This window comes from Oncorhynchus mykiss, chromosome 17, assembly GCF_013265735.2.
Source record: "Oncorhynchus mykiss isolate Arlee chromosome 17, USDA_OmykA_1.1, whole genome shotgun sequence".
NCBI lineage: Eukaryota > Metazoa > Chordata > Actinopteri > Salmoniformes > Salmonidae > Oncorhynchus > Oncorhynchus mykiss.
In genome coordinates this window covers 37,453,020-37,473,790 of record NC_048581.1, presented here as the reverse complement: position 1 = coordinate 37,473,790, position 20,771 = coordinate 37,453,020, and the positions used below count along the sequence as shown (strand labels likewise).

The window sequence follows — 20,771 nt, the reverse complement described above, 5'->3', positions numbered from 1 at the left end:
CTGCAAATCTACCAAGACCTGGCCATCCCTCTAAACTTTCAGCTCATACAAGGAGAAGACTGATCAGAGATGCAGCCAAGAGGCCTATGATCACTCTGGATGAACTGCAGAGATCTACAGCTGAGGTGGGAGACTGTCCATAGGACAACAATCAGTCGTATATTGCACAAATCTGGCCTTTATGGAAGAGTGGCAAGAAGAAAGCCATTTCTTAAAGATATCCATAAAAAGTGTTGTTTAAAGTTTGCCACAAGCCACCTGGGAGACACACCAAACATGTGGAAGAAGGTGCTCTGGTCAGATGAAACCAAAATTGAACTTTTTGGCAACAATGCAAAACGTTATGTTTGGCGTAAAAGCAACACAGCTGAACACACCATCCCCACTGTCAAACATGGTGGTGGCAGCATCATGGTTTGGGCCTGCTTTTCTTCAGCAGGGACAGGGAAGATGGTTAAAATTGATGGGAAAATGGATGGAGCCAAATACAGGACCATTCTGGAAGAAAACCTGATGGAGTCTGCAAAAGACCTGAGACTGGGACGGAGATTTGTCTTCCAACAAGACAATGATCCAAAACATAAAGCAAAATCTACAATGGAATGGTTCAAGAATAAACATATCCAGGTGTTAGAATGGCCAAGTCAAAGTCCAGACCTGAATCCAATCGAGAATCTGTGGAAAGAACTGAAAACTGCTGTTCACAAATGCTCTCCATCCAACCTCACTGAGCTCGAGCTGTTTTGCAAGGAGGAATGGGAAAAATGTCAGTCTCTCGATGTGCAAAACTAATAGAGACATACCCCAAGCGACTTACAGCTGTAATCGCAGCAAAAGGTGGCGCTACAAAGTATTAACTTAAGGGGGCTGAATAATTTTGCACGCCCAATTTTTCAGTTTTTGATTTGTTAAAAAAAGTTTGAAATATCCAATAAATGTCGTTCCACTTCATGATTGTGTCCCACTTGTTGTTGATTCTTCACAAAAAAATACAGTTTTATATCTTTATGTTTGAAGCCTGAAATGTGGCAAAAGGTCGCAAAGTTCAAGGGGGCCGAATACTTTCGCAAGGCACTGTAAGTAGGTGGTATGATTAATGGGTGCCCTCGTGGTGCACTTTGTACCTGGCAGGAATACCCTCCAGGAACTGGGCAGCAGCCTCTCCCAGGACCTCTGCCTTCAGGTAGTACAGCATCCTCACCCTCAGAAGTACCCTTGGCACAACAAGGCACATAACACAACACATAGACCAGTCATCAGTCTCTTTTTCAATAAACACCAAACCACTTAGGGCCAGTGGAGCTGCAAAGCATTTTCCCCTGTTTTTAGGAAGACATAAAACAAACAAAACGAAAACATGAAACTGTCTTCATTTGTAAAGAAAAGCTGCAAAAGCTTAGTAAATCCAGCCGTTTACTCCTCAGGCTTCAGCACCTAAAATCATAATTTCAAACAAAACTAGATTATGTAGGTTTTGTAAGCTTTAGCTACCTTAGAAATCCCATTCTTCATAGAGGAGAACATGACTGTTCACCAACAGCTGAAAGTGAGGAATGGGGGACTCACTTGTTGCAGTGCTGTTTGAGGTGTTTCTTGTAGCTGTCGTCATGCAGCACCACCTCTGGGTTGCAGTTGACCAGCCAGTCTGCATGCTTCATCTCAGGCACACTCAGCTGGTTCTTTAATTTCTTACCCTTGCGTCCCCTGGGCACTGGGGCCGACAGACCTGCTTGTGGAAAGGTTGGATTTGAACGATACCAAGTAATCACCTTACTGCACACCAGTCCAAATTAAAGCACAGACTTTGGGATCAGAGTTGGAGCTATGGATACAGTCATTTGGAGACCATAGGAAACCATCGGACAAGGGTGAGGATAGCTTTTTTTTATGCTAAGGGAAGATGGAGTAGATACAAGATGTAGTACAAGATACTGCGTGTGGATTCAAACCCCCATCGCAGGGGGCCATGCATGGTCTGGAGTCAGCTTTCTAGACCATTATGCCAAACTCTGGCACTACGAGTTGCTTTTCAGAGCTTGTTTATTCATTTGAGTGTTGTCAACATAACTAGCCATATTGCCTGTCCTCTTTCCCCCCACTCCAAATCTGAATGAGTGAATGGCAGCTTGTATCAAAGGGATGTTAGTGAGTCTCTCACCAGAGTGGTTCTGCAAGTCCTGTTTATGGCCATCCTTGGCGGGTGTGATGAGGTCCCAGATAAAGCTCTTGATCTTGTCGTCGCCCTTGTAGTGGCGCACGCAGTAGACCAGCAGCGACCGGCACAGCACCTCAATGTCACATTCGGCCAGTTGCCACTTGAAGCGCCCGTGGGTCAGGATGTCCTTCCAGCGACCCCAGCTGTGTGAGCACACACAGAGAGATGGAGCGGGTGGCATGAGGACCGATACACCATACTAGTGTCAGAGTCAGTTGGATACAATACCTAAATACTGTACTCTCATGTAGCCTACTGCAGTGCTTCCCAAACCTCTCCTCAAGTACTCCCAGCCAGTGCTACATATTTGATGTATTCCACAACTAATTTGTCAATTAATCACCAAGCCCTTCATTAGTTGACCAATTGAATCAGGTGTGCTAGCACCAGAACACATCAAATAAACGTTACTTATTGGGGGTTACTTGAGATGTTTGGGAAACACTGGTGCACTGGTGTAACTCTGCAGTAATTAGTAAGACTGCTTACTATAAAAGTACAATTTGAGGTACAGACATAAGGCACAATCATTTTTATGGCATGGCACAGTAGAAAGGCTATTGAAAGTATAACTGAGAAATGTAAGAGGCGGTAAATCTGACCCGAATATGAGCAGGTTCTTCTCGACGCGGAAGCACTCAGCGCGGAGGTAGTGTCTGTTCCTCTCGCTGAGGCGGCGGGTGCGACAGGGCCTCTCTTCTGAGTCGCTGTCCAGCTCTGAGAACTCCATCAGCTCGTCATCCTCGAACGAGTTGTAGTGGCGTGTCTGCTTCCTCACACGAGGCGTGTCAATCACCAGGCTCTCCTGTCACAGACGGGGGATAGAGGTTCAGATGTAGGCTTTTACTGCAGGCTTACTACAGAGATGCTAGTTGTAGGTCCCAAGAAACAAAGAGATCTGCTGTCGGATCCGACAATGAATCTCGATGATTGTACAGTCGTCTCAAATAAAACTGGAGGATCTCAGTGTTACTCTGGACCCTTATTTATTTTGATTAACATACAGTTGAAGTCTGAAGTTCACATACAGTGCCTTGCGAAAGTATTCGGCCCCCTTGAACTTTGCGACCTTTTGCCACATTTCAGGCTTCAAACATAAAGATATAAAACTGTATTTTTTTGTGAAGAATCAACAACAAGTGGGACACAATCATGAAGTAGAACGACATTTATTGGATATTTCAAACTTTTTTAACAAATCAAAAACTGAACAATTGGGCGTGCAAAACTATTCAGCCCCTTTACTTTCAGTGCAGCAAACTCTCTCCAGAAGTTCAGTGAGGATCTCTGAATGATCCAATGTTGACCTAAATGACTAATGATGATAAATACAATCCACCTGTGTGTAATCAAGTCTCCGTATAAATGCACCTGCACTGTGATAGTCTCAGAGGTCCGTTAAAAGCGCAAAGAGCATCATGAAGAACAAGGAACACACCAGGCAGGTCCGAGATACTGTTGTGAAGAAGTTTAAAGCCGGATTTGGATACAAAAAGATTTCCCAAGCTTTAAACATCCCAAGGAGCACTGTGCAAGCGATAATATTGAAATGGAAGGAGTATCAGACCACTGCAAATCTACCAAGACCTGGCCATCCCTCTAAACTTTCAGCTCATACAAGGAGAAGACTGATCAGAGATGCAGCCAAGAGGCCCATGATCACTCTGGATGAACTGCAGAGATCTACAGCTGAGGTGGGAGACTCTGTCCATAGGACAACAATCAGTTGTATATTGCACAAATCTGGCCTTTATGGAAGAGTGGCAAGAAGAAAGCCATTTCTTAAAGATATCCATAAAAATTGTTGTTTAAAGTTTGCCACAAGCCACCTGGGAGACACACCAAACATGTGGAAGAAGGTGCTCTGGTCAGATGAAACCAAAATTGAACTTTTTGGCAACAATGCAAAACGTTATGTTTGGCGTAAAAGCAACACAGCTGAACACACCATCCCCACTGTCAAACATGGTGGTGGCAGCATCATGGTTTGGGCCTGCTTTTCTTCAGCAGGGACAGGGAAGATGGTTAAAATTGATGGGAAGGTGGATGGAGCCAAATACAGGACCATTCTGGAAGAAAACCTGATGGAGTCTGCAAAAGACCTGAGACTGGGACGGAGATTTGTCTTCCAACAAGACAATGATCCAAAACATAAAGCAAAATCTACAATGGAATGGTTCAAAAATAAACATATCCAGGTGTTAGAATGGCCAAGTCAAAGTCCAGACCTGAATCCAATCGAGAATCTGTGGAAAGAACTGAAAACTGCTGTTCACAAATGCTCTCCATCCAACCTCACTGAGCTCGAGCTGTTTTGCAAGGAGGAATGGAAAAAAATGTCAGTCTCTCGATGTGCAAAACTGATAGAGACATACCCCAAGCGACTTACAGCTGTAATCGCAGCAAAAGGTGGCGCTACAAAGTATTAACTTTAGCCCAATTTTTCAGTTTTTGATTTGTTAAAAAAGTTTGAAATATCCAATAAATGTCGTTCCACTTCATGATTGTGTCCCACTTGTTGTTGATTCTTCACAAAAAAATACAGTTTTATATCTTTATGTTTGAAGCCTGAAATGTGGCAAAAGGTCGCAAAGTTCAAGGGGGCCGAATACTTTCGCAAGGCACTGTATACCTTAGCCAAATGCATTTAAACTCAGTTTTTCACAATTCCTGACATTTAATCCTAGTAAGAATTCCGGGTCTTAGGTCAGTTAGGATCACCACCTTATTTGAAGAATGGGAAATGTCAAAATAATAGTAGAGAATTATTTATTTAAGCTTTTATTTCTTTCATCACATTCCCAGTGGGTCAGAAATGTTCATGCACTCAATTAATATATGGTAGCATTGCCTTTAAATTGTTTAACTTGGGTACATTTTGGGTAACCATCCACAAGCTTCCCACAGTAAGTTGGGTGAATTTTGACCCAATCCTCCTGACAAAGCTGATGTAACGGAGTCAGGTTTGTAGGCGTCCTTGCTTGCACGCGCTTTTTCAGTTCTGCCCACAAATTTCCTATAGGATTGAGGTCAGGGCTTTGTGATGGCCACTCCAATACCTTGACTTTGTTGTCCTTAAGCCATTTTGCCACAACTTTGGAAGTATCGTGCCATTGGGAAGACCCATTTGCAACCAAGCTTTAACTTCTTGAGATGTTGCTTCAATATATCCACATAATGTTCCACCCTCATGATGCCATCTATTTTGTGATGTGCACCAGTCCCTCCTGCAGCAAAGCACCCCCACAACATGATGCTGCCACCCCCGTGCTTCACAGTTGGGATGGTGTTCTTTGGCTTGCAAGCCTCCCCCCTTTTCCTCCAATGACGATGGTCATTACAGCCAAACAGTTCAGAGGATATTTCTCCAAAAAGTATGATCTTTGTGCAGTTGCAAACTGTAGTCTGGCTTGTTTGTGTCATGCACAAAGTAGATGTCCTAACCGACTTGCCAAAACTATAGTTTGTTCAAATAAATGGGTGGAGTGGTTGAAAAACAAGTTTTAATGACGCCAACCTAAGTGTATGTAAGCTTCCGACTTCAACTGTATAACACATATTTCAAGAGCAGCCTTGAAAACACAGCAAAAATCTGAAACTTTTCCCCAAAAAATGACACAGAAAAGCTAATCCAGGCGTTTGTCACTTCAATAATAGACATCTGCAATCCTCTACCCTCAAACAACTTGGATAAAGCACTAAATAAACTTCAGGTAGTGCTAAATATGGCTGCTCGAATCTTGACTAGAACCCCAAAAATGTGATTATATTAATCCAGTGCTAGCATCTACACTGACTTACTGTTAAGGTTAGGGCTGATTTCAAGGTTTTACTGCTAACCCACAAAGCATTACATGGACTTGCTCCTACCGATCTTGCCGATTTGATCCTGCTGTACATATACTACATGACCAAAAGAGGTGGACACCTGCTTGTCAAACGTCTCATTCCAAAATCATGAGGTTTCATTTGGAGTTGGTCCCCCTTTGCTGTAATGACAGCCTCCACTCTTCTGGGAAGGCTTACCACTAGAGGTTGGAACATTGCTGCGGGGACTTACTCCCATTCAGTCACAAGAGCATTAGTGAGGTTGGGCACTGATGTTGGGAGCCTGGTTCGCAGTTGGCATTCCAATTCAGGGCTCTGTGCAGGCCTGTGCAGTCAAATTCTTCCACACCGATCTCAACAAACCATTTCTGTATGGACCTTGCTTTGTGAGGCACCATCGTGTTAGTGAGAGTCTCAACGTTCAGTAGAGTGGTCATAATAGTTTGTAGGCCAAACCATTCGGACGCTACATACGATTTTGTGAGAAGACCAATTTTCGGGATGTGGCATGGTTTGACAAACACCTCTCTAGCTCTGCCTCTTTTCACCGCAGATGCTGATGGGCGATTTCGACGGATGTGGTGGATTAAGACGCAACTCATGCAAAAAAACGTCTCTCTATTCTAAACAAATGGATTTTGATGGGGATTGTTAACTAGATTTCTGCGGGGGTAAGACCATTGTAGGCTGTTACATTTTTCCTGAAGACTTTTCAGTAGGTACTATAATTGAGTGTAGTCTGGCACAGGGGTGCGAAGGTGAACGGCAAGGCACTGGATTGACGACCCACCCTTGCCGTCTCTGCTCCACTGGGATTCTCTGCCTCTGACCCTATTACAGGGGCTGAGTCACTGGCTTGCTCACACTCTCCATTGCCGTGCCTAGGAGGGGTGCATCACGCCGTACCAGGCTTTTGTTGCTATACTCGACCTGAGTGGGTTGAGTCACTGTCGCGATCTTCCTGTCCGGTTTTGCGACCACCTAGTGATCTAGTTTCTGCTGTTTTACCTGCGGCTTTGAAACCCTGACCCGTTCACCTGTCATGCTACCTTGCCTCCTGAAATCAAATATTCTCCCAAGTGGGTGTGACACCTATTCCCGTTGCCTGCTGAACGGATTCCATTTTCCAATCTGTTCACCGTCTGCCCTGGCCTGTCTCCCCCTGTCTGGTATCGGTACCCTCACCTCTCTCTCACTCACTCTCACACACACACTGTTGGTGTGAGTGACTCTGAACTTGCAATGGCTAGCCCAAAGTCATTATATATTTACATACATTTATTGTGCATTTTGCTATTTGCCTCATGACTCCTGCAAGCTATGTTGACTATGAACTTTCTTTACCCAACCGTGGGATAGACTGTTTGTTCCCAAACTCAGGACTGTGACTCTATTGGTTTCACAGACTTTTTCAGCATCCCATCCTATTCTAACCACCTCTAGCTGGCTTTGTATTCATGTTACCTGATGAAATTGCCGTAAAATATGATCTTGTTGCCATCTAATTCACATTCAGATGTCATAAACAAGCACTGCAGAGCTCTCCATGTCCTGTGATGTGCCTTGATTGTATTACTGTTGGAAATGTGCATGTACACCCTGGCCCATCTACTGCTGCTAGCCCCAATTCTGACTTGTGCTCGGATATCTACTTCACTGATTTCTGCTCTCATAAAAGCCTGGTGTTTCTGCACATTAAGACTAGAAGCGTATTACCTAAAATGGATAAATTGAAAGTGTGGGTTCACAGCTCCAATCCAGATGTGTTGGTCATTACTGAGACGTGGTTAAGGAAGAGCGTTTTGAATACTGATGTTAACCTTTCTGGTTATAACCTTTTTCGGCAAGACAGATCTTCCGAAGGTGGGGGAGTGGCAATCTTTACCAAGGATCACCTTCAGTGCTCGGTTGTCTCCACCAAGTCTGTCCCCAAACAATTTGATTTGCTAGTTTTAAGTATTAAACTTTCAAATGGCTCTTGTTGACTGTTGCTGGGTGCTATAGTCCCTCATCAGCACCGACCTGTACCCTACCTGTCCTAAGCTCTCTCCTGGCCCCATACATCCTGACTACACCGCCTGCGCTGCAAAATATATTTTGAAATCTACATTATTACATTTTTGCATCCACACTGCTCTTGAGCGTCTGCGTTGCAAAGGGCTAAAATAGAAGTCAGATCTATTTGTGACGCAGATATCTAAGTCCTGCCCCTCCCATCTCCTCATTGGTTTATAAAAGCAGATACCCCCTCCCATCTCCTCATTGGTTATACCCACGTGGGTGATTGAAAGACAAACTGTGTTGTCAGTCGTCGTGGTAATACTATGAAAGTTCAAAGAAGAAAAAGCCTGGAAGGCTTGTTTCTAGGTGACTAGAAACAATTCGGTTGACCGTTTTATGTGTGGATTAATTGTCAGAGTAGATGACCTTGTGCATTTCAGGTAAAATAACAACTCAATGTTTATATCCCAGGACAAATTAGCTAGCAACAGCAAGCTAGCTAAATAGGACAAATTAGCTAGCAAGTGCAAGCTAGCTAGCTAAATTGCCATAAAGGTTTAATGCTTTTCGACCTGTCCCCAAATTCGTGATCGCGTTTGGTGTGGGGGGGACAAAATAAATGTATGCACGCGTGCAGCCGGTGTGGGTTCCGTGTTACACTACGTCTGAATTTGTCCTGTTACGTGACCTAAACTGGAACATGCTTAAAACCACCTGACCATGTCCTAAAGCAACAGGACTCCCTAAACCTTTGTCAGATTATTACCAATTCCACAAGGTATGACTCCAAACACCCAGAAAAGGCTACTCTCCTCGATGTTATCCTCACAAATAATCCTGATAGGTATCAATCTGCTGTTTTCTGTAATGACCTTAGGTGATCACCTCTTTACAGCCTGGGTTCGTAATTGCTGCTCAGTGAAACGACCTGTCATAGAAGCTTGCTAAAAATCTTTAATGAGCAAGCCTTCCTTCATGAACTGGCCTCTGTAAAATGTTATAGAATCAGCTTGATCTCTGTCGAAGACACTGACATTATTTTTTGTTATTTTCTGTGGTATTGTTAACAATCATGCCCCCATAAGAAAAAATTGAATTAAAAACAGGTTCAGCCCCTGGTTCGACCGTGATCTTGCAGAGTTACTCCACCTCAAGAATTTCATTTGGCGAAAGGCTTGGCACACACATACTCGGGCTGACTGGCTCTCATTCAGGCAAATGAGAAATAAGTGCACTCAGGCTATCTAGAAGGCCAAAGTTAATTACTTTAAGGGGCAGTTCTCTCTCTGTGGGTCTAACCAAGAAGTTCTGGAAAACGGTTAAAGACCTGGAGAATAAACCCTCCTCCTCATAGCTGCCGATGTCTCTTAATGTTGATGATGTGATTGTTACTGACAAGAAGCACATTGCTGAGTCAGGATTCCTATTTGACTCAGCCATGCCTCCTTGCCCGTCCAACATTTACTCATCTCTCACCCCTTCTAATGTGACTATCCCCAATGCTTCTCCCTATTTTTCCCCTGACCCGCTACAAAGTTTCTCCCTGCAGTCCGAGGTGCTAAAGGAGCTCCTGAAACTTGACCCCTAAAAACATCTGGGTCAGATGGTTCAGACCCTTTCTTCTTTAAGGTTGCTGCCCCTATCATCGCCAAGCTTATCTCCAACCTTTTTAACCTGTCTCTCCTTTTTGGGGAGGTTCCCATTGCTTGGAAGGCAGCCACGGTTCTTCCTTTATTTAAAGGGGGAGATCAAGCTGATCCTAACTGTTATAGGCTTATTTTTATTTTGACCTGGTAATCAAAAGTGTTGGAAAAACTTGTCAATAATCAACTGACTGGCTATCTTGTCTTGATGTCTATAGTATTCTTTCTGGTGCGCAATCTGATTTCCGCACAGGTTATGGATGTGTCACTGCAACCAGGTCCTCAATGATGTCTCCATTGCCCTTGATTCTAAGCAATGTTGTGCTGCTATTTTTATTGACTTGGCCAAAGCTTTTTTACGGTAGACCATTACATTCTTGTGGGCCGGCTAAGGAGTATTGGTGTCTCTGAGGGGTCTTTGGCCTGGTTTGCTAACTACCTCTCTCAAAGAGTGCAGTGTATAAAGTCAGAATGTCTGCCATCTCAGCCACTGCCTGTCACCAAGGGGTACCTCAAGGCTCGAGCCTAGGCCCCACACTCTTCTTAATTTACATCAACAACATAATGCAGGCAGTAGGAAGCTCTCTCATCCATTTATATGCAGATGATACAGTCTTATACTCCCCGGATTTTGTGTTAAATGCTCTACAACAAAGCTTTCTTAGTGTCCAACAAGCTTTCTCTACCCTTAACCTTGTTCTGAACACCTCCAAAACAAAGGTCATGTGGTTTGGTAAGAAGAATTTCCCTCTCCCCACAGGTGTTATTACTACCTCTGAGGGTTTAGAGCTTAAGGTAGTCATCATACAAGTACTTGGGAGTATGGCTAGATGCTACACTGTCCTTCTCTCAGCACATATCAAAGCTGCAGGCTAAAGTTAAATCTAGACTTGGTTTTCTCTATCGCTCCTCTTTCACCCCAGTTACCAAACGAACCCTGATTCAGTTGCCCATCCTACCCATGCTAGATTACGGAGACATAATTTATAGATCGGCAGGTAAGGGTGCTCTCGAGCAGCTAGATGTTCTTTACCATTCGCCATCAGATTTGCCACCAATGCTCCTTATAGGACACATTACTGCAGCTCTATACTCCTCTGTAAACTGGTCATCTCTGTATACCCGTTGCAAAACCCTCTTAGGCCTCACACTCCCCCCTATTTGAGACATCTACTGCAGCCCTCATCCTCCACATACAACACCCATTCTGCCAGTCACATTCTGTTAAAGGTCCCCAAAGCACACATATCCATTGGTCGCTCGTCTTTTCAGTTCGCTGCAGCTAGCGACTGGAACGAGCTGCAACAAACACTCAAACTGGACAGTTTTATCTCCATCTTTTCATTCAAAGACTCCATCATGGACACGCTTACTGACAGTTGTGGCTGCTTTGCGTGATGTATTGTTGTCTCTAGCTTCTTGCTCTTTGTGCTGTTGTCTGTGCCCAATAATGTTTGTATCATGTTTTGTGCTGCTACCATGTTGTGTTGCTACCATGTAGTTATCATGTTGTGTTGCTACCATGCTGTGTTGTCATGTGTTGCTGCCTTGTTATGTCGTCGTCTTCGGTCCCTCTTTATGTAGTGTTGTGTTGTCTCTCTTGTCGTGATGTGCGTTTTGTCCTATATTTATATTAGTGATAAACAATATAAAATCGGTGAACATATTGGAATCTGACAATATTAGCTAAAAATGCCAACATCGGTATCGGCCCGATGTCGAGTTTAAGAGTTAGAACATTTCAGCGAGACAACACAAAGGCGAAATCCATTAGAACCAAGATAATGGAATTCATTGCCCTCAACACCCACGGTTCTCTGCCGTGGGTGATGTTGCCTTTCGCCAACTGGTCGAGCACCGGTACACACTCCCAAGTGCGCTATTTTTCCAGATGTTGCCCTACCGGGGTTACACAGTAATAGCATCAATGCTATTAGTTTCACAACATACATACTACGGACGCCGTTTGGGTCTCTGCATTTCAAAAAAGATACAGTAGCACTGTCAAAGTTGTACAAAAAGTCTGCAAACAAGCAAACACCGGCCACGAACAATGTGTTTACAATACCGCGTTGGTAATAAAGCATAATTTGTTCGACCGCAACTTCTGGGGTAGCTAGCTTTAGCGTCATTATTCTTAGCAATGATTTAGGAATCCTTGTGAGTAAGTATTAGCTAGGTTGCCACTTGCTGTTCGCCTATTGAAATTTAACTTCAGTTCATGAAAATAAATAGCTAGCTAGCTACTTAACCTTGTTGCCCAACGTTATAAGCAGCCAGCTAGCTTCATCTGGCTAGTAAGGCCTGACCAGACCGGGTTGTGTTGTGAAGCTAGCCACAATAAGGGTTAGGCACAGTTTGCCTTCAAAATAAAAAGTATGTCATTGACAGTGATGCAAAGAATACAAATAGTAGAATTATGCCATACTTTTATTTTGAAGGCTAACCGCAAAGTCCACTATTGTGGCTAATCTTTATTGTGGCTAGCTTCACAGATGGTCCGACCACCATTAATCAAATAAGAACTGTCTTATGAATTAGGGTTATTTTAGATGACTATAGCTACTGAAACAGATGTCGTTTTGCTATGTTTTTGGGGAAGAACATTGTTTGCATCCATGAGCTAGCTAGCTTTTTTTTTATGACCAGCACTGTATGTGCGCGTGACAACTTTACCAGCATCATAGCATAAATATCGATGAATCGTTGTGACATGAAATATGAGCGATAGTGTAATAACTATGTAAAAAATGTATGAATGCGTTTTATTATTATGTGACGTGCAGTCATATTCAGATCCTGATTGGTCACCACTCTGATTATTATTTGACCCTACTGGTCATCTATGAATGTTTGAACATCTTGAAGAACGATCTGGCCTTAATGGCCATGTAAACTTATAATCTCCACCCGGCACAGCCAGAAGAGGATTTGCCACCCCTCAAAGCCTGATTCCTCTCTAGGTTTCTTCCTAGGTTCCTGCCTTTCCAGGGAGGAAAAGATTTATGGACACACTGTTAATCTAGGTCAAGTATTCCCAAACTGGGGTACACCGTCGGGGGTACGGCAAATAAAAATGTGATTCACACTTTAAAAAATAAAAAAAATTCAAAACAGTACATTTAGGTGAGTTTTTGCTCTCGCCCGAGTAGCCTCGTTTCACTGCCAAAAATAAAATTAAACCATCTAGTGTTCAGCGAAATAGCAATAGTGTCAAATACAGGTAGCCTAGTCAAATAATTAATATCCAATCCCATTAACCGTTACTCTCTTGGGAAACCTTCACTCTTGCGCAGACATTTAGAAACCAAACATGACCATTTGAAAAATAGGCCACAGGAGTTATTGAGCAAGAATAAAGATAACTTTAGAGTAATAAGACATGTATAAAAGCAACAGATACCATTAATAAGAAGGGGTTAGAAGCATCTTATATGGTGAGCTACCGAGTGGCTAGGACAGGCAAGCCCCATGCTATTGTGGAGGACTTAATTCTTCCTGATGCCACGGAAATGGCTGGGACAATGCTGGGGGAAAAGGCCCCAAAAATTATACAGACAAAGTCTTCATCAAACAACACTGTTTCACGACACATCAGTGAAATGGCAGGACATGGTTTGAAACAATTACTGCTTCAAATACAAGCCAGTGAATTCTATGCATTACAGCTGGATGAGTCAACAGACGTGGCGGGCCTGGCACAGCTCCTGGTATATGTCCATTACGTTTATGGGGGGTAAATTAAGGAAGACATCCTCTTCTGCAAACCACTGGAAACCAAGACAACATGAGTGGATATTTTAAAGTACTGGACAGCTTTGTGACATCAAATGGACTTTGGTGTTCAAGATGTGTCGGTATCTGTACTGATGGCGCAAAAGCCATGACAGGGAGACATAGTGGAGTGGTAACGCGCGTGCACACAGTTGCTCCCGATGCCACTTGGGTACACTGCAGCATCCACCGAGAGGCTCTTGCTGCCAAGGGAATGCCTGACAGCTTGAAAGATGTTTTGAACACTACAGTGAAAATGGTTAACATTGTTAAAGCAAGGCCCCTGAACTCTCGTGTATTTTCTGCATTATGCAATGATATGGGCGACCATGTAACGCTTTTACAACATACAGAAGTGCTCTGGTTATCAAGTATTCGCACGTCTTTTTGAATTGAGAGACAAGCTTAGTTTTCTTTACTGACCATAATTTTCACTTGTCTGACCGCTTCCATGATGACGAGTTCCTCACACAACTGGCCTATCTGGGTGATGTTTTTTCTCTCCTGAATGATCTGAATCTAGGATTAGAGGGACTCTCCGCAACTATTTTCAATGTGCGGGACAAAATTGAGGCTATGATTAGGCTATGATTTTCTGTCTGCATTGACAAGGACAACACACAGGTCTTTCTACCTGTGTGTTAACTCAAGCTTACGGACAATGTCAAATGTGATACAGTGGGGCAAAAAAGTATTTAGTCAGCCACATATTGTGCAAGTCCTCCCACTTAAAAAGACGAGAGAGGCCTGTAATTTTCATCATAGGTACACTTCAACTATGACAGACAAAATGAGAAAAAAAATCCAGAAAATCACATTGTAGGATTTTTAATGAATTTATTAGCAAATTATGGTGGAAAATAAGTATTTGGTCACCTACAAACAAGCAGGATTTCTGGCTCTCACAGACCTGTAACAATTTATTTGAGAGGCCTCTCTGTCCTCCACTCATTACCTGTATCAATGGCACCTGTTTGAACTTGTTATCAGTATAAAAGACACCTGTCCACAACCTCAAACAGTCACACTCCAAACTCCTCTATGGCCAAGAGCAAAGAGCTGTCAAAGGACACCAGAAACAAAATTGTAGACCTGCACCAGGCTGGGAAGACAATCTGCATTAGGTAAGCAGCTTGGTTTGAAGAAATCAACTGTGGGAGCAATTATTAGGAAATGGAAGGCATACAAGACCACTGATAATCTCCCTCGATCTGGGGCTCCACGAAGATCTCACCCCGTGGGGTCAAAATTATCACAAGAACGGTGAGCAAAAATCCCAGAACCACACGGGGGGACCTAGTGAATGACCTGCAGAGAGCTGAGACCAACGTAACAAAGCCTACCATCAGTAACACACTACGCCGCCAGGGACTCAAATCCTGCAGTGCCAGACGTGTCCCCCTGCTTAAGCCAGTACATGTCCAGGCCCGTCTGAAGTTTGCTAGAGAGCATTTGGATGACCCAGAAGAAGATTGGGAGAATGTCATATGGTCAGATGACACCAAAATATAACTTTTTGGTAAAAACTCAACTCGTCGTGTTTGGGGAGAAAGAATGTTGAGTTGCATCCAAAGAACACCATACCTACTGTGAAGCATGGGGGTGGAAACATCATGCTTTGGGGCTGTTTTTCTGCAAAGGGACCAGGACGACTGATCCGTGTAAAGGAAAGAATGAATGGGGCCATGTATCGTGAGATTTTGAGTGAAAACCTCCTTACATCAGCAAGGGAATTGAAGATGAAACGTGGCTGGGTCTTTCAGCATGACAATGATCCCAAACACACCGCCCGGGCAACAAAGGAGTGGCTTCGTAAGAAGCATTTCAAGGTCCTGGAGTGGCCTAGCCAGTCTCCAGATCTCAACCCCATAGAAAATCTTTGGAGGGAGTTAAAAGTCAGTGTTGCGCAGCAACAGCCCCAAAACATCACTGCTCTAGAGGAGATCTGCATGCAGGAATGGGCCAAAATACCTGCAAAAGTGTGTGAAAACCTTTGAAGACTTACAGAAACCGTTTGACCTCTGTCATTGCCAACAAAGGATATGTAACAAAGTATTGAGATAAGTATTTGGTCAATAACAAAAGTTTATTTTCCACCATAATTTGCAAATAGATTCATAAAAAATCCTACAATATGATTTTCAGGATTTTTTTTCTCATTTTGTCTGTCATAGTTGAAGTGTACCTATGTTGAAAATTACAGGCCTCTCTCATCTTTTTAAGTGGGAGGACTTGCACAATTGGTGGCTGACCAAATACTTTTTTGCCCCACTGTATAGCGAAGCACCTGAGTGAGCTGGGTGCGTAATTAGGCAGGTATTTTCCTGAAACAGACAACACAAACAACTGGATTCGTTAACCCTTTCACGCCCTGCCTCCAAGTCCACTTACCGATCTGAACAAGAGAGCCTCATCGAAATTGCAACAAGCGGTTCTGTGAAAATTGAATTTAAATCAGAAACCACTGCCAGATTTCTGGATAGGGCTGCGCTCAGAGTTTCTTGCCTTGGCAAATCGCGCTGTTAAGACACGGATGCCCTTTGCAACCATGTAGGCACCCATGTATAGTACTGGCACACAGTATACAGCACAATACACATGACCCAACCACGTGCCATGTACAGTCTTCAAACAAATACATTTTAAGTAAAGACATGAGATGTGTACACACACACGGCTAACAGACAGCACACGCATACACAGGCCAAAAAAACTCACATTACTCACATTACAGTACAACATATACAGTACAGTATAAACAACACACAAAATGCATATGCAGCACACTAACACACTGTATACACATAGCAAGCTCTAATACACACCATACACACGCAATTAATTCTCTCCTCCTCCCTCTGCTTCGCATGCTGTTTGTTTTTTTTATCTCATTAATGCAACCCATCTGTTCGGCAGGTTGATGAGTGCCAGATATTTAAACCGTTTCGCGAGGCCTATTCTGCTTTCTTTTCCAACCCGCATTCTGAGTGGCTCTTTTGATCTGCGGCGACAAGCTTTTTCTGTAGCCCCTCCAACACCAGGCAGTGGCTACACCCTAGTCGGGGATCACCAGTCGTCCCACAGCACCCTTCCTTAGTTCCCCAGCCTTTCCTTCCCTCCCCTCTTACCTTCTCTGCTTTGGAATCAATCTCCAGCTCTGCTATTTTGGCCCATTTCTGCCAGAAGTTGGGATCGTCCAGGGAAATATCAGTTCTGTTTCCAGAAGACACAAAGCTGGCCTGGAAATGACAAGGAAAACAAAAGCATGCACACACACACACGCAGGCATCAACTGGACTGGATCCATGCAAGTAACATACACAGGGATGTGCTGAGAAAGCTGATAAGGTGTGAAATCTGACATTGGTAAAAGATAGGAAACTGAAACTTGTGGATACTGGCTAACATATAATTCATCCAATTGTACAGCCTAACATGCTGACCAGACCGCACGCAAGTTGATTTTGTCCACCCACACCAGACGCGATCAGGACATGCAGGTTGAAAACATACTCTGAACCAATTATATTAATTTGGGGACTGGTCGAAAAGCAGTAAACATTTATGGATATTTAGCTTGCAGTTGATAGCTAATTTGTCCTGGAATATAAATACTGGGTTGTTATTTTACCTGGAATGGACAAGGTCCTCTACTCCGACAATTAATCCACAGATAAAAAGGGTAAATGTTTTTTTCTAGTATTCTTCTTTGAACTTTATATGGTGGTTGGCAACCAACTTTAAGGTGCATTACCACAACCGACTGGACTTAAGTGTGGAACTCAGTTCTTTCAATCACCCACGTGGGTATATGCTCCTAAAAACCAATGAGGAGATGGGAGAGGCAAAATTTGCAGCGAGTTGATAGTCACAAATAGAACCAAGTTCTATTTTAGCGCCTGGCTACGCAGACGCTCGCGAGCAGTGTGGGTGCAATGACTGGATAACATGTATATGGACATTTATTTTTGCAATCGCTCGTGCACGTGACGCGTCCGGTCTGGTCAGCATGTAAGGATTCGAGTTTTAGATATAAAATAGGGGTAGGGTTTGGCAAAGGTGGAGCCCTTGACACTCAAACTTTAATTTCCTCATTGTAGTTGAGCACAATAATGTAATACTCTAATCGCAAACTACCACCATCCAGCAAAGTAATATAGTGAGGTTTTTGGACAGTGAAACCTTTCATGTTGTTTTGGCTCTGTACCCCAGCGCTTTGGATTTGAAATGATAGAATGACTATTAGGTTAAAATGCATACTGTCCATATCGGGTGAACCGTTTTGAAATTACAGGGCTTTATGTAAATACATTTTAGGGAACCAAACCAAAAGCAAACCAAAATTCACTTTATGTTTATTAAAGTAGTCAAGTGTGTAGTATTTGGACCCATATTCATTACACGGATAATCATGAATGAATGGTGAATAATGATGAGTGAAACATTTAGAGGCAGAAAGATCATACACCAAGACATGCTAATATACTGACTCTACACAAACGTACACCTACTCACATACAAGTTGCTGCTACTCTGTTTATCTTATACCCTGTTGCCTAGTCACCTTACCCCTATACATACTGTATCTACCGCCATCACTCCAGTATCCCTGCCCATTGTAAATATGGTATGGGAACTGACCCTGTATATAGTATGCTTACTTATTGTGTTCTTCATATTTATTCCTTTTTCTCGTGTGTTTTTTTTAGTATTACATTGTTATTTATTATCGCATTATTGTTTTTTGAGTTTGCAAGAAAGCCATTTCACTGTACTTGTGCATATGTCATTCAAAACTTGAAACCTCTCACCATTACCAATAACAGGGGAGGTTAGCATTTTTGGGGTCTATGATATTTATGCCTCTAACTTTCGCACTCATCATTATTCACCATTCATTCATGATTATACATAATCATGGTAGAAACCAGATTAATGTAGAAGTGTTTAGAAACATATTCCTTATTTGTATTTAAAAAAAACAATGTTTTACCCTTTTTTCTCCCCAAATTCGTTTTATCCAATTGGTAGTTACAGTCTTGTCGCATCGCTGCAACTCCCGTACGGACTCGGGGGAGGCAAAGATCGAGAGCCTCTGAAACATGACCCTGCCAAGCCGTGCTGCTTCTTGACACACTGCTTGCTTAACCCTGAAGCCAGCTGCACCAATGTGTCGGAGGAAACACCGTACAGCTGGCAACCGAAGTCTGTGTGCATGCGAAAAGACTGTGTGCAACCCTCCCCTAACCCGGACAATGCTGGACCAATTGTGCACTGCCAATTGTGCACTCCCGGTCGCGGCCGGCTGCAACACAGCCTAACCCAAAACCACTGCAATGCAGTGCCTTACAGGCTGACTACACCGCTCGCATCGCGTGTGCGAGCGTTGCAAAAGACATTTAGAAATATATATTATTAAATTTTGCACCCACACTGCACGAGCATCTGCGTTTACCAAGGGCTAAAATAGAAATCAGTCTATTTCTGACGCAGATCGCACTGCAAGTCCTGCCTCTCCCATCTCCTCATTGGTTTATAGAAGCAGGTACCCACATGCCATCTCCTCATTGGTTATACCCACGTGGGTGACTCAAGCTAGCTAAATAGGACAAATTAGCTAGCAAGTGCAAGCTAGCTAGCTAAATTGCCATTAAGGTTTAATGCTTTTCGACCTGCCCCCAAATTAATGTAATCGGTTCAGTTTGTTTTGATATTTTAACCTGCATGTCGTGAAAGTTATGCACGACAGCGCATGCACACAGCCGGTTTGGGTTCCGTGTTAGACCGCTGCGCCACTCGGGAGGCACCATAATGCATTCTTATTACAATAAGTGACTCAAATGACAATATGTTATTTAGCATTAATCTGAAACACAACCAAAACAAACTGCAAATGTATCCAAAAAGTTTGTAGAGTCACAAGCATTATGTAGTCATTGCATGCTAGGAATATGGGACCAAATACTAAACTTTTGACTACTACTATCCGAAAACTTTTGGTTCCCTAAAATGGTGGGACTATATACAAAAAGTGCTGTAATTTCTCAACAGTTGACCCAATGTGGATGAAAATGGCCTCAATTTATAGCTGATAGTCTGCACTATAACCTCATAGGTTAATTGTATAATGGTATCATTTAAAATTGTGCTGGAGTACAAAGCCAAAACAAATGTGTCGCTGTCCAAATACATTTAGACCTCATGGTAGATTTAGGTTGAAGGGTAAGGTTTAGTTTTACAATTGAGTTTACCTTGGCAAATGTGGAGCACTCTGTCTGGATGTTGGTGGTCTGGATATGGGTCAGAGGTTAATGGTCAGAGGTCAAGGGTATAAGGGTCAGGATTTACCTTGGCGAAAGTGGCTGGATGGTGATGGTCTGGACATCAGGGTCATGTCAAACACATCAGAGGTCAGGCGTTAGGAGCATAAGGAATTACCTTGGCGAAGGTAGAGCCCTTGCCCTCTGTCTGGATGGTGATGGTCTGGGTATTAGAGTCAGGGGTTAGAGGTAAGAGTATAAAGGTTGGGATTTACCTTAGCGAAGGTAGAGCCCTTGCCCTCTGTCCGAATGGTGATGGTCTGGGTATCAGGGTCAAGTGGTTAGGAGCAAAGGGTCATGGTCTTACCTTGGCAAAGTTGGAGCCCCTGCCCTCTCTCTCTCGATGGTTTGAATATTAGGGTCAGAGGTCAGGGTATAAGGGTCAGGGTTTACCTTGGCGAAGGTGGAGCCCTTGCCCTCTGTCTCAATGGTGATGGTCTGGGTATCAGGGTCAAGTGGTTAGGAGCAAAGGGTCATGGTCTTACCTTGGCAAAGTTGGAGCCCCTGCCCTCTCTCTCTCGATGGTTTGAATATTAGGGTCAGAGGTCAGGGTATAAAGGTTGGGATTTACCTTAGCGAAGGTAGAGCCCTTGCCCTCTGTCCGAATGGTGATGGTCTGGGTATCAGGGTCAAGTGGTTAGGAGCAAAGGGTCATGGTCTTACCTTGGCAAAGTTGGAGCCCCTGCCCTCTCTCTCTCGATGGTTTGAATATTAGGGTCAGAGGTCAGGGTATAAGGGTCAGGGTTTACCTTGGCGAAGGTGGAGCCCTTGCCCTCTGTCTCAATGGTGATGGTTTGTGTACGGCGCTGCAGGATCTGGTCGATGTCCTCCTCGCAGAACTTGGAGCCCTCGTCCTCCTCGTCCATCAGCGCTCCATATGCCCCCTTCCTCAGCAGGTCCTCCACCTCAATCTTGGTCATCTGCTGCATCTTTGGGACACCATGCCCCCCATTAGTTAGGAAGCCATAGCAACAGATCTCAGATCAGCTG

General features: G+C 43.5%; 1 protein-coding gene across 11 annotated transcripts in view; it reads right to left on the bottom strand.

The window, feature by feature from the left end:
* The window catches only part of chd6 (chromodomain helicase DNA binding protein 6), a 107,136-nt gene that overhangs the window by 40,271 nt on the left and 46,094 nt on the right, over window positions 1-20,771 (bottom strand). For 8 of the 11 annotated variants that reach the window (XM_021568393.2, XM_021568392.2, XM_021568383.2 and 5 more), the window contains exons 19-24: window positions 20,531-20,710; window positions 16,590-16,700; window positions 2,818-3,020; window positions 2,159-2,358; window positions 1,567-1,729; window positions 1,125-1,214 (exon numbers count right to left, since the gene is read on the bottom strand). In XM_021568393.2, coding sequence (XP_021424068.2) covers window positions 1,125-1,214; window positions 1,567-1,729; window positions 2,159-2,358; window positions 2,818-3,020; window positions 16,590-16,700; window positions 20,531-20,710 — 947 coding nt within the window. The remainder of the gene's footprint in view (window positions 1-1,124; window positions 1,215-1,566; window positions 1,730-2,158; window positions 2,359-2,817; window positions 3,021-16,589; window positions 16,701-20,530; window positions 20,711-20,771) is intronic. The other 3 variants (XM_021568386.2, XM_021568396.2, XM_021568388.2) reach the window with 2 other exon arrangements.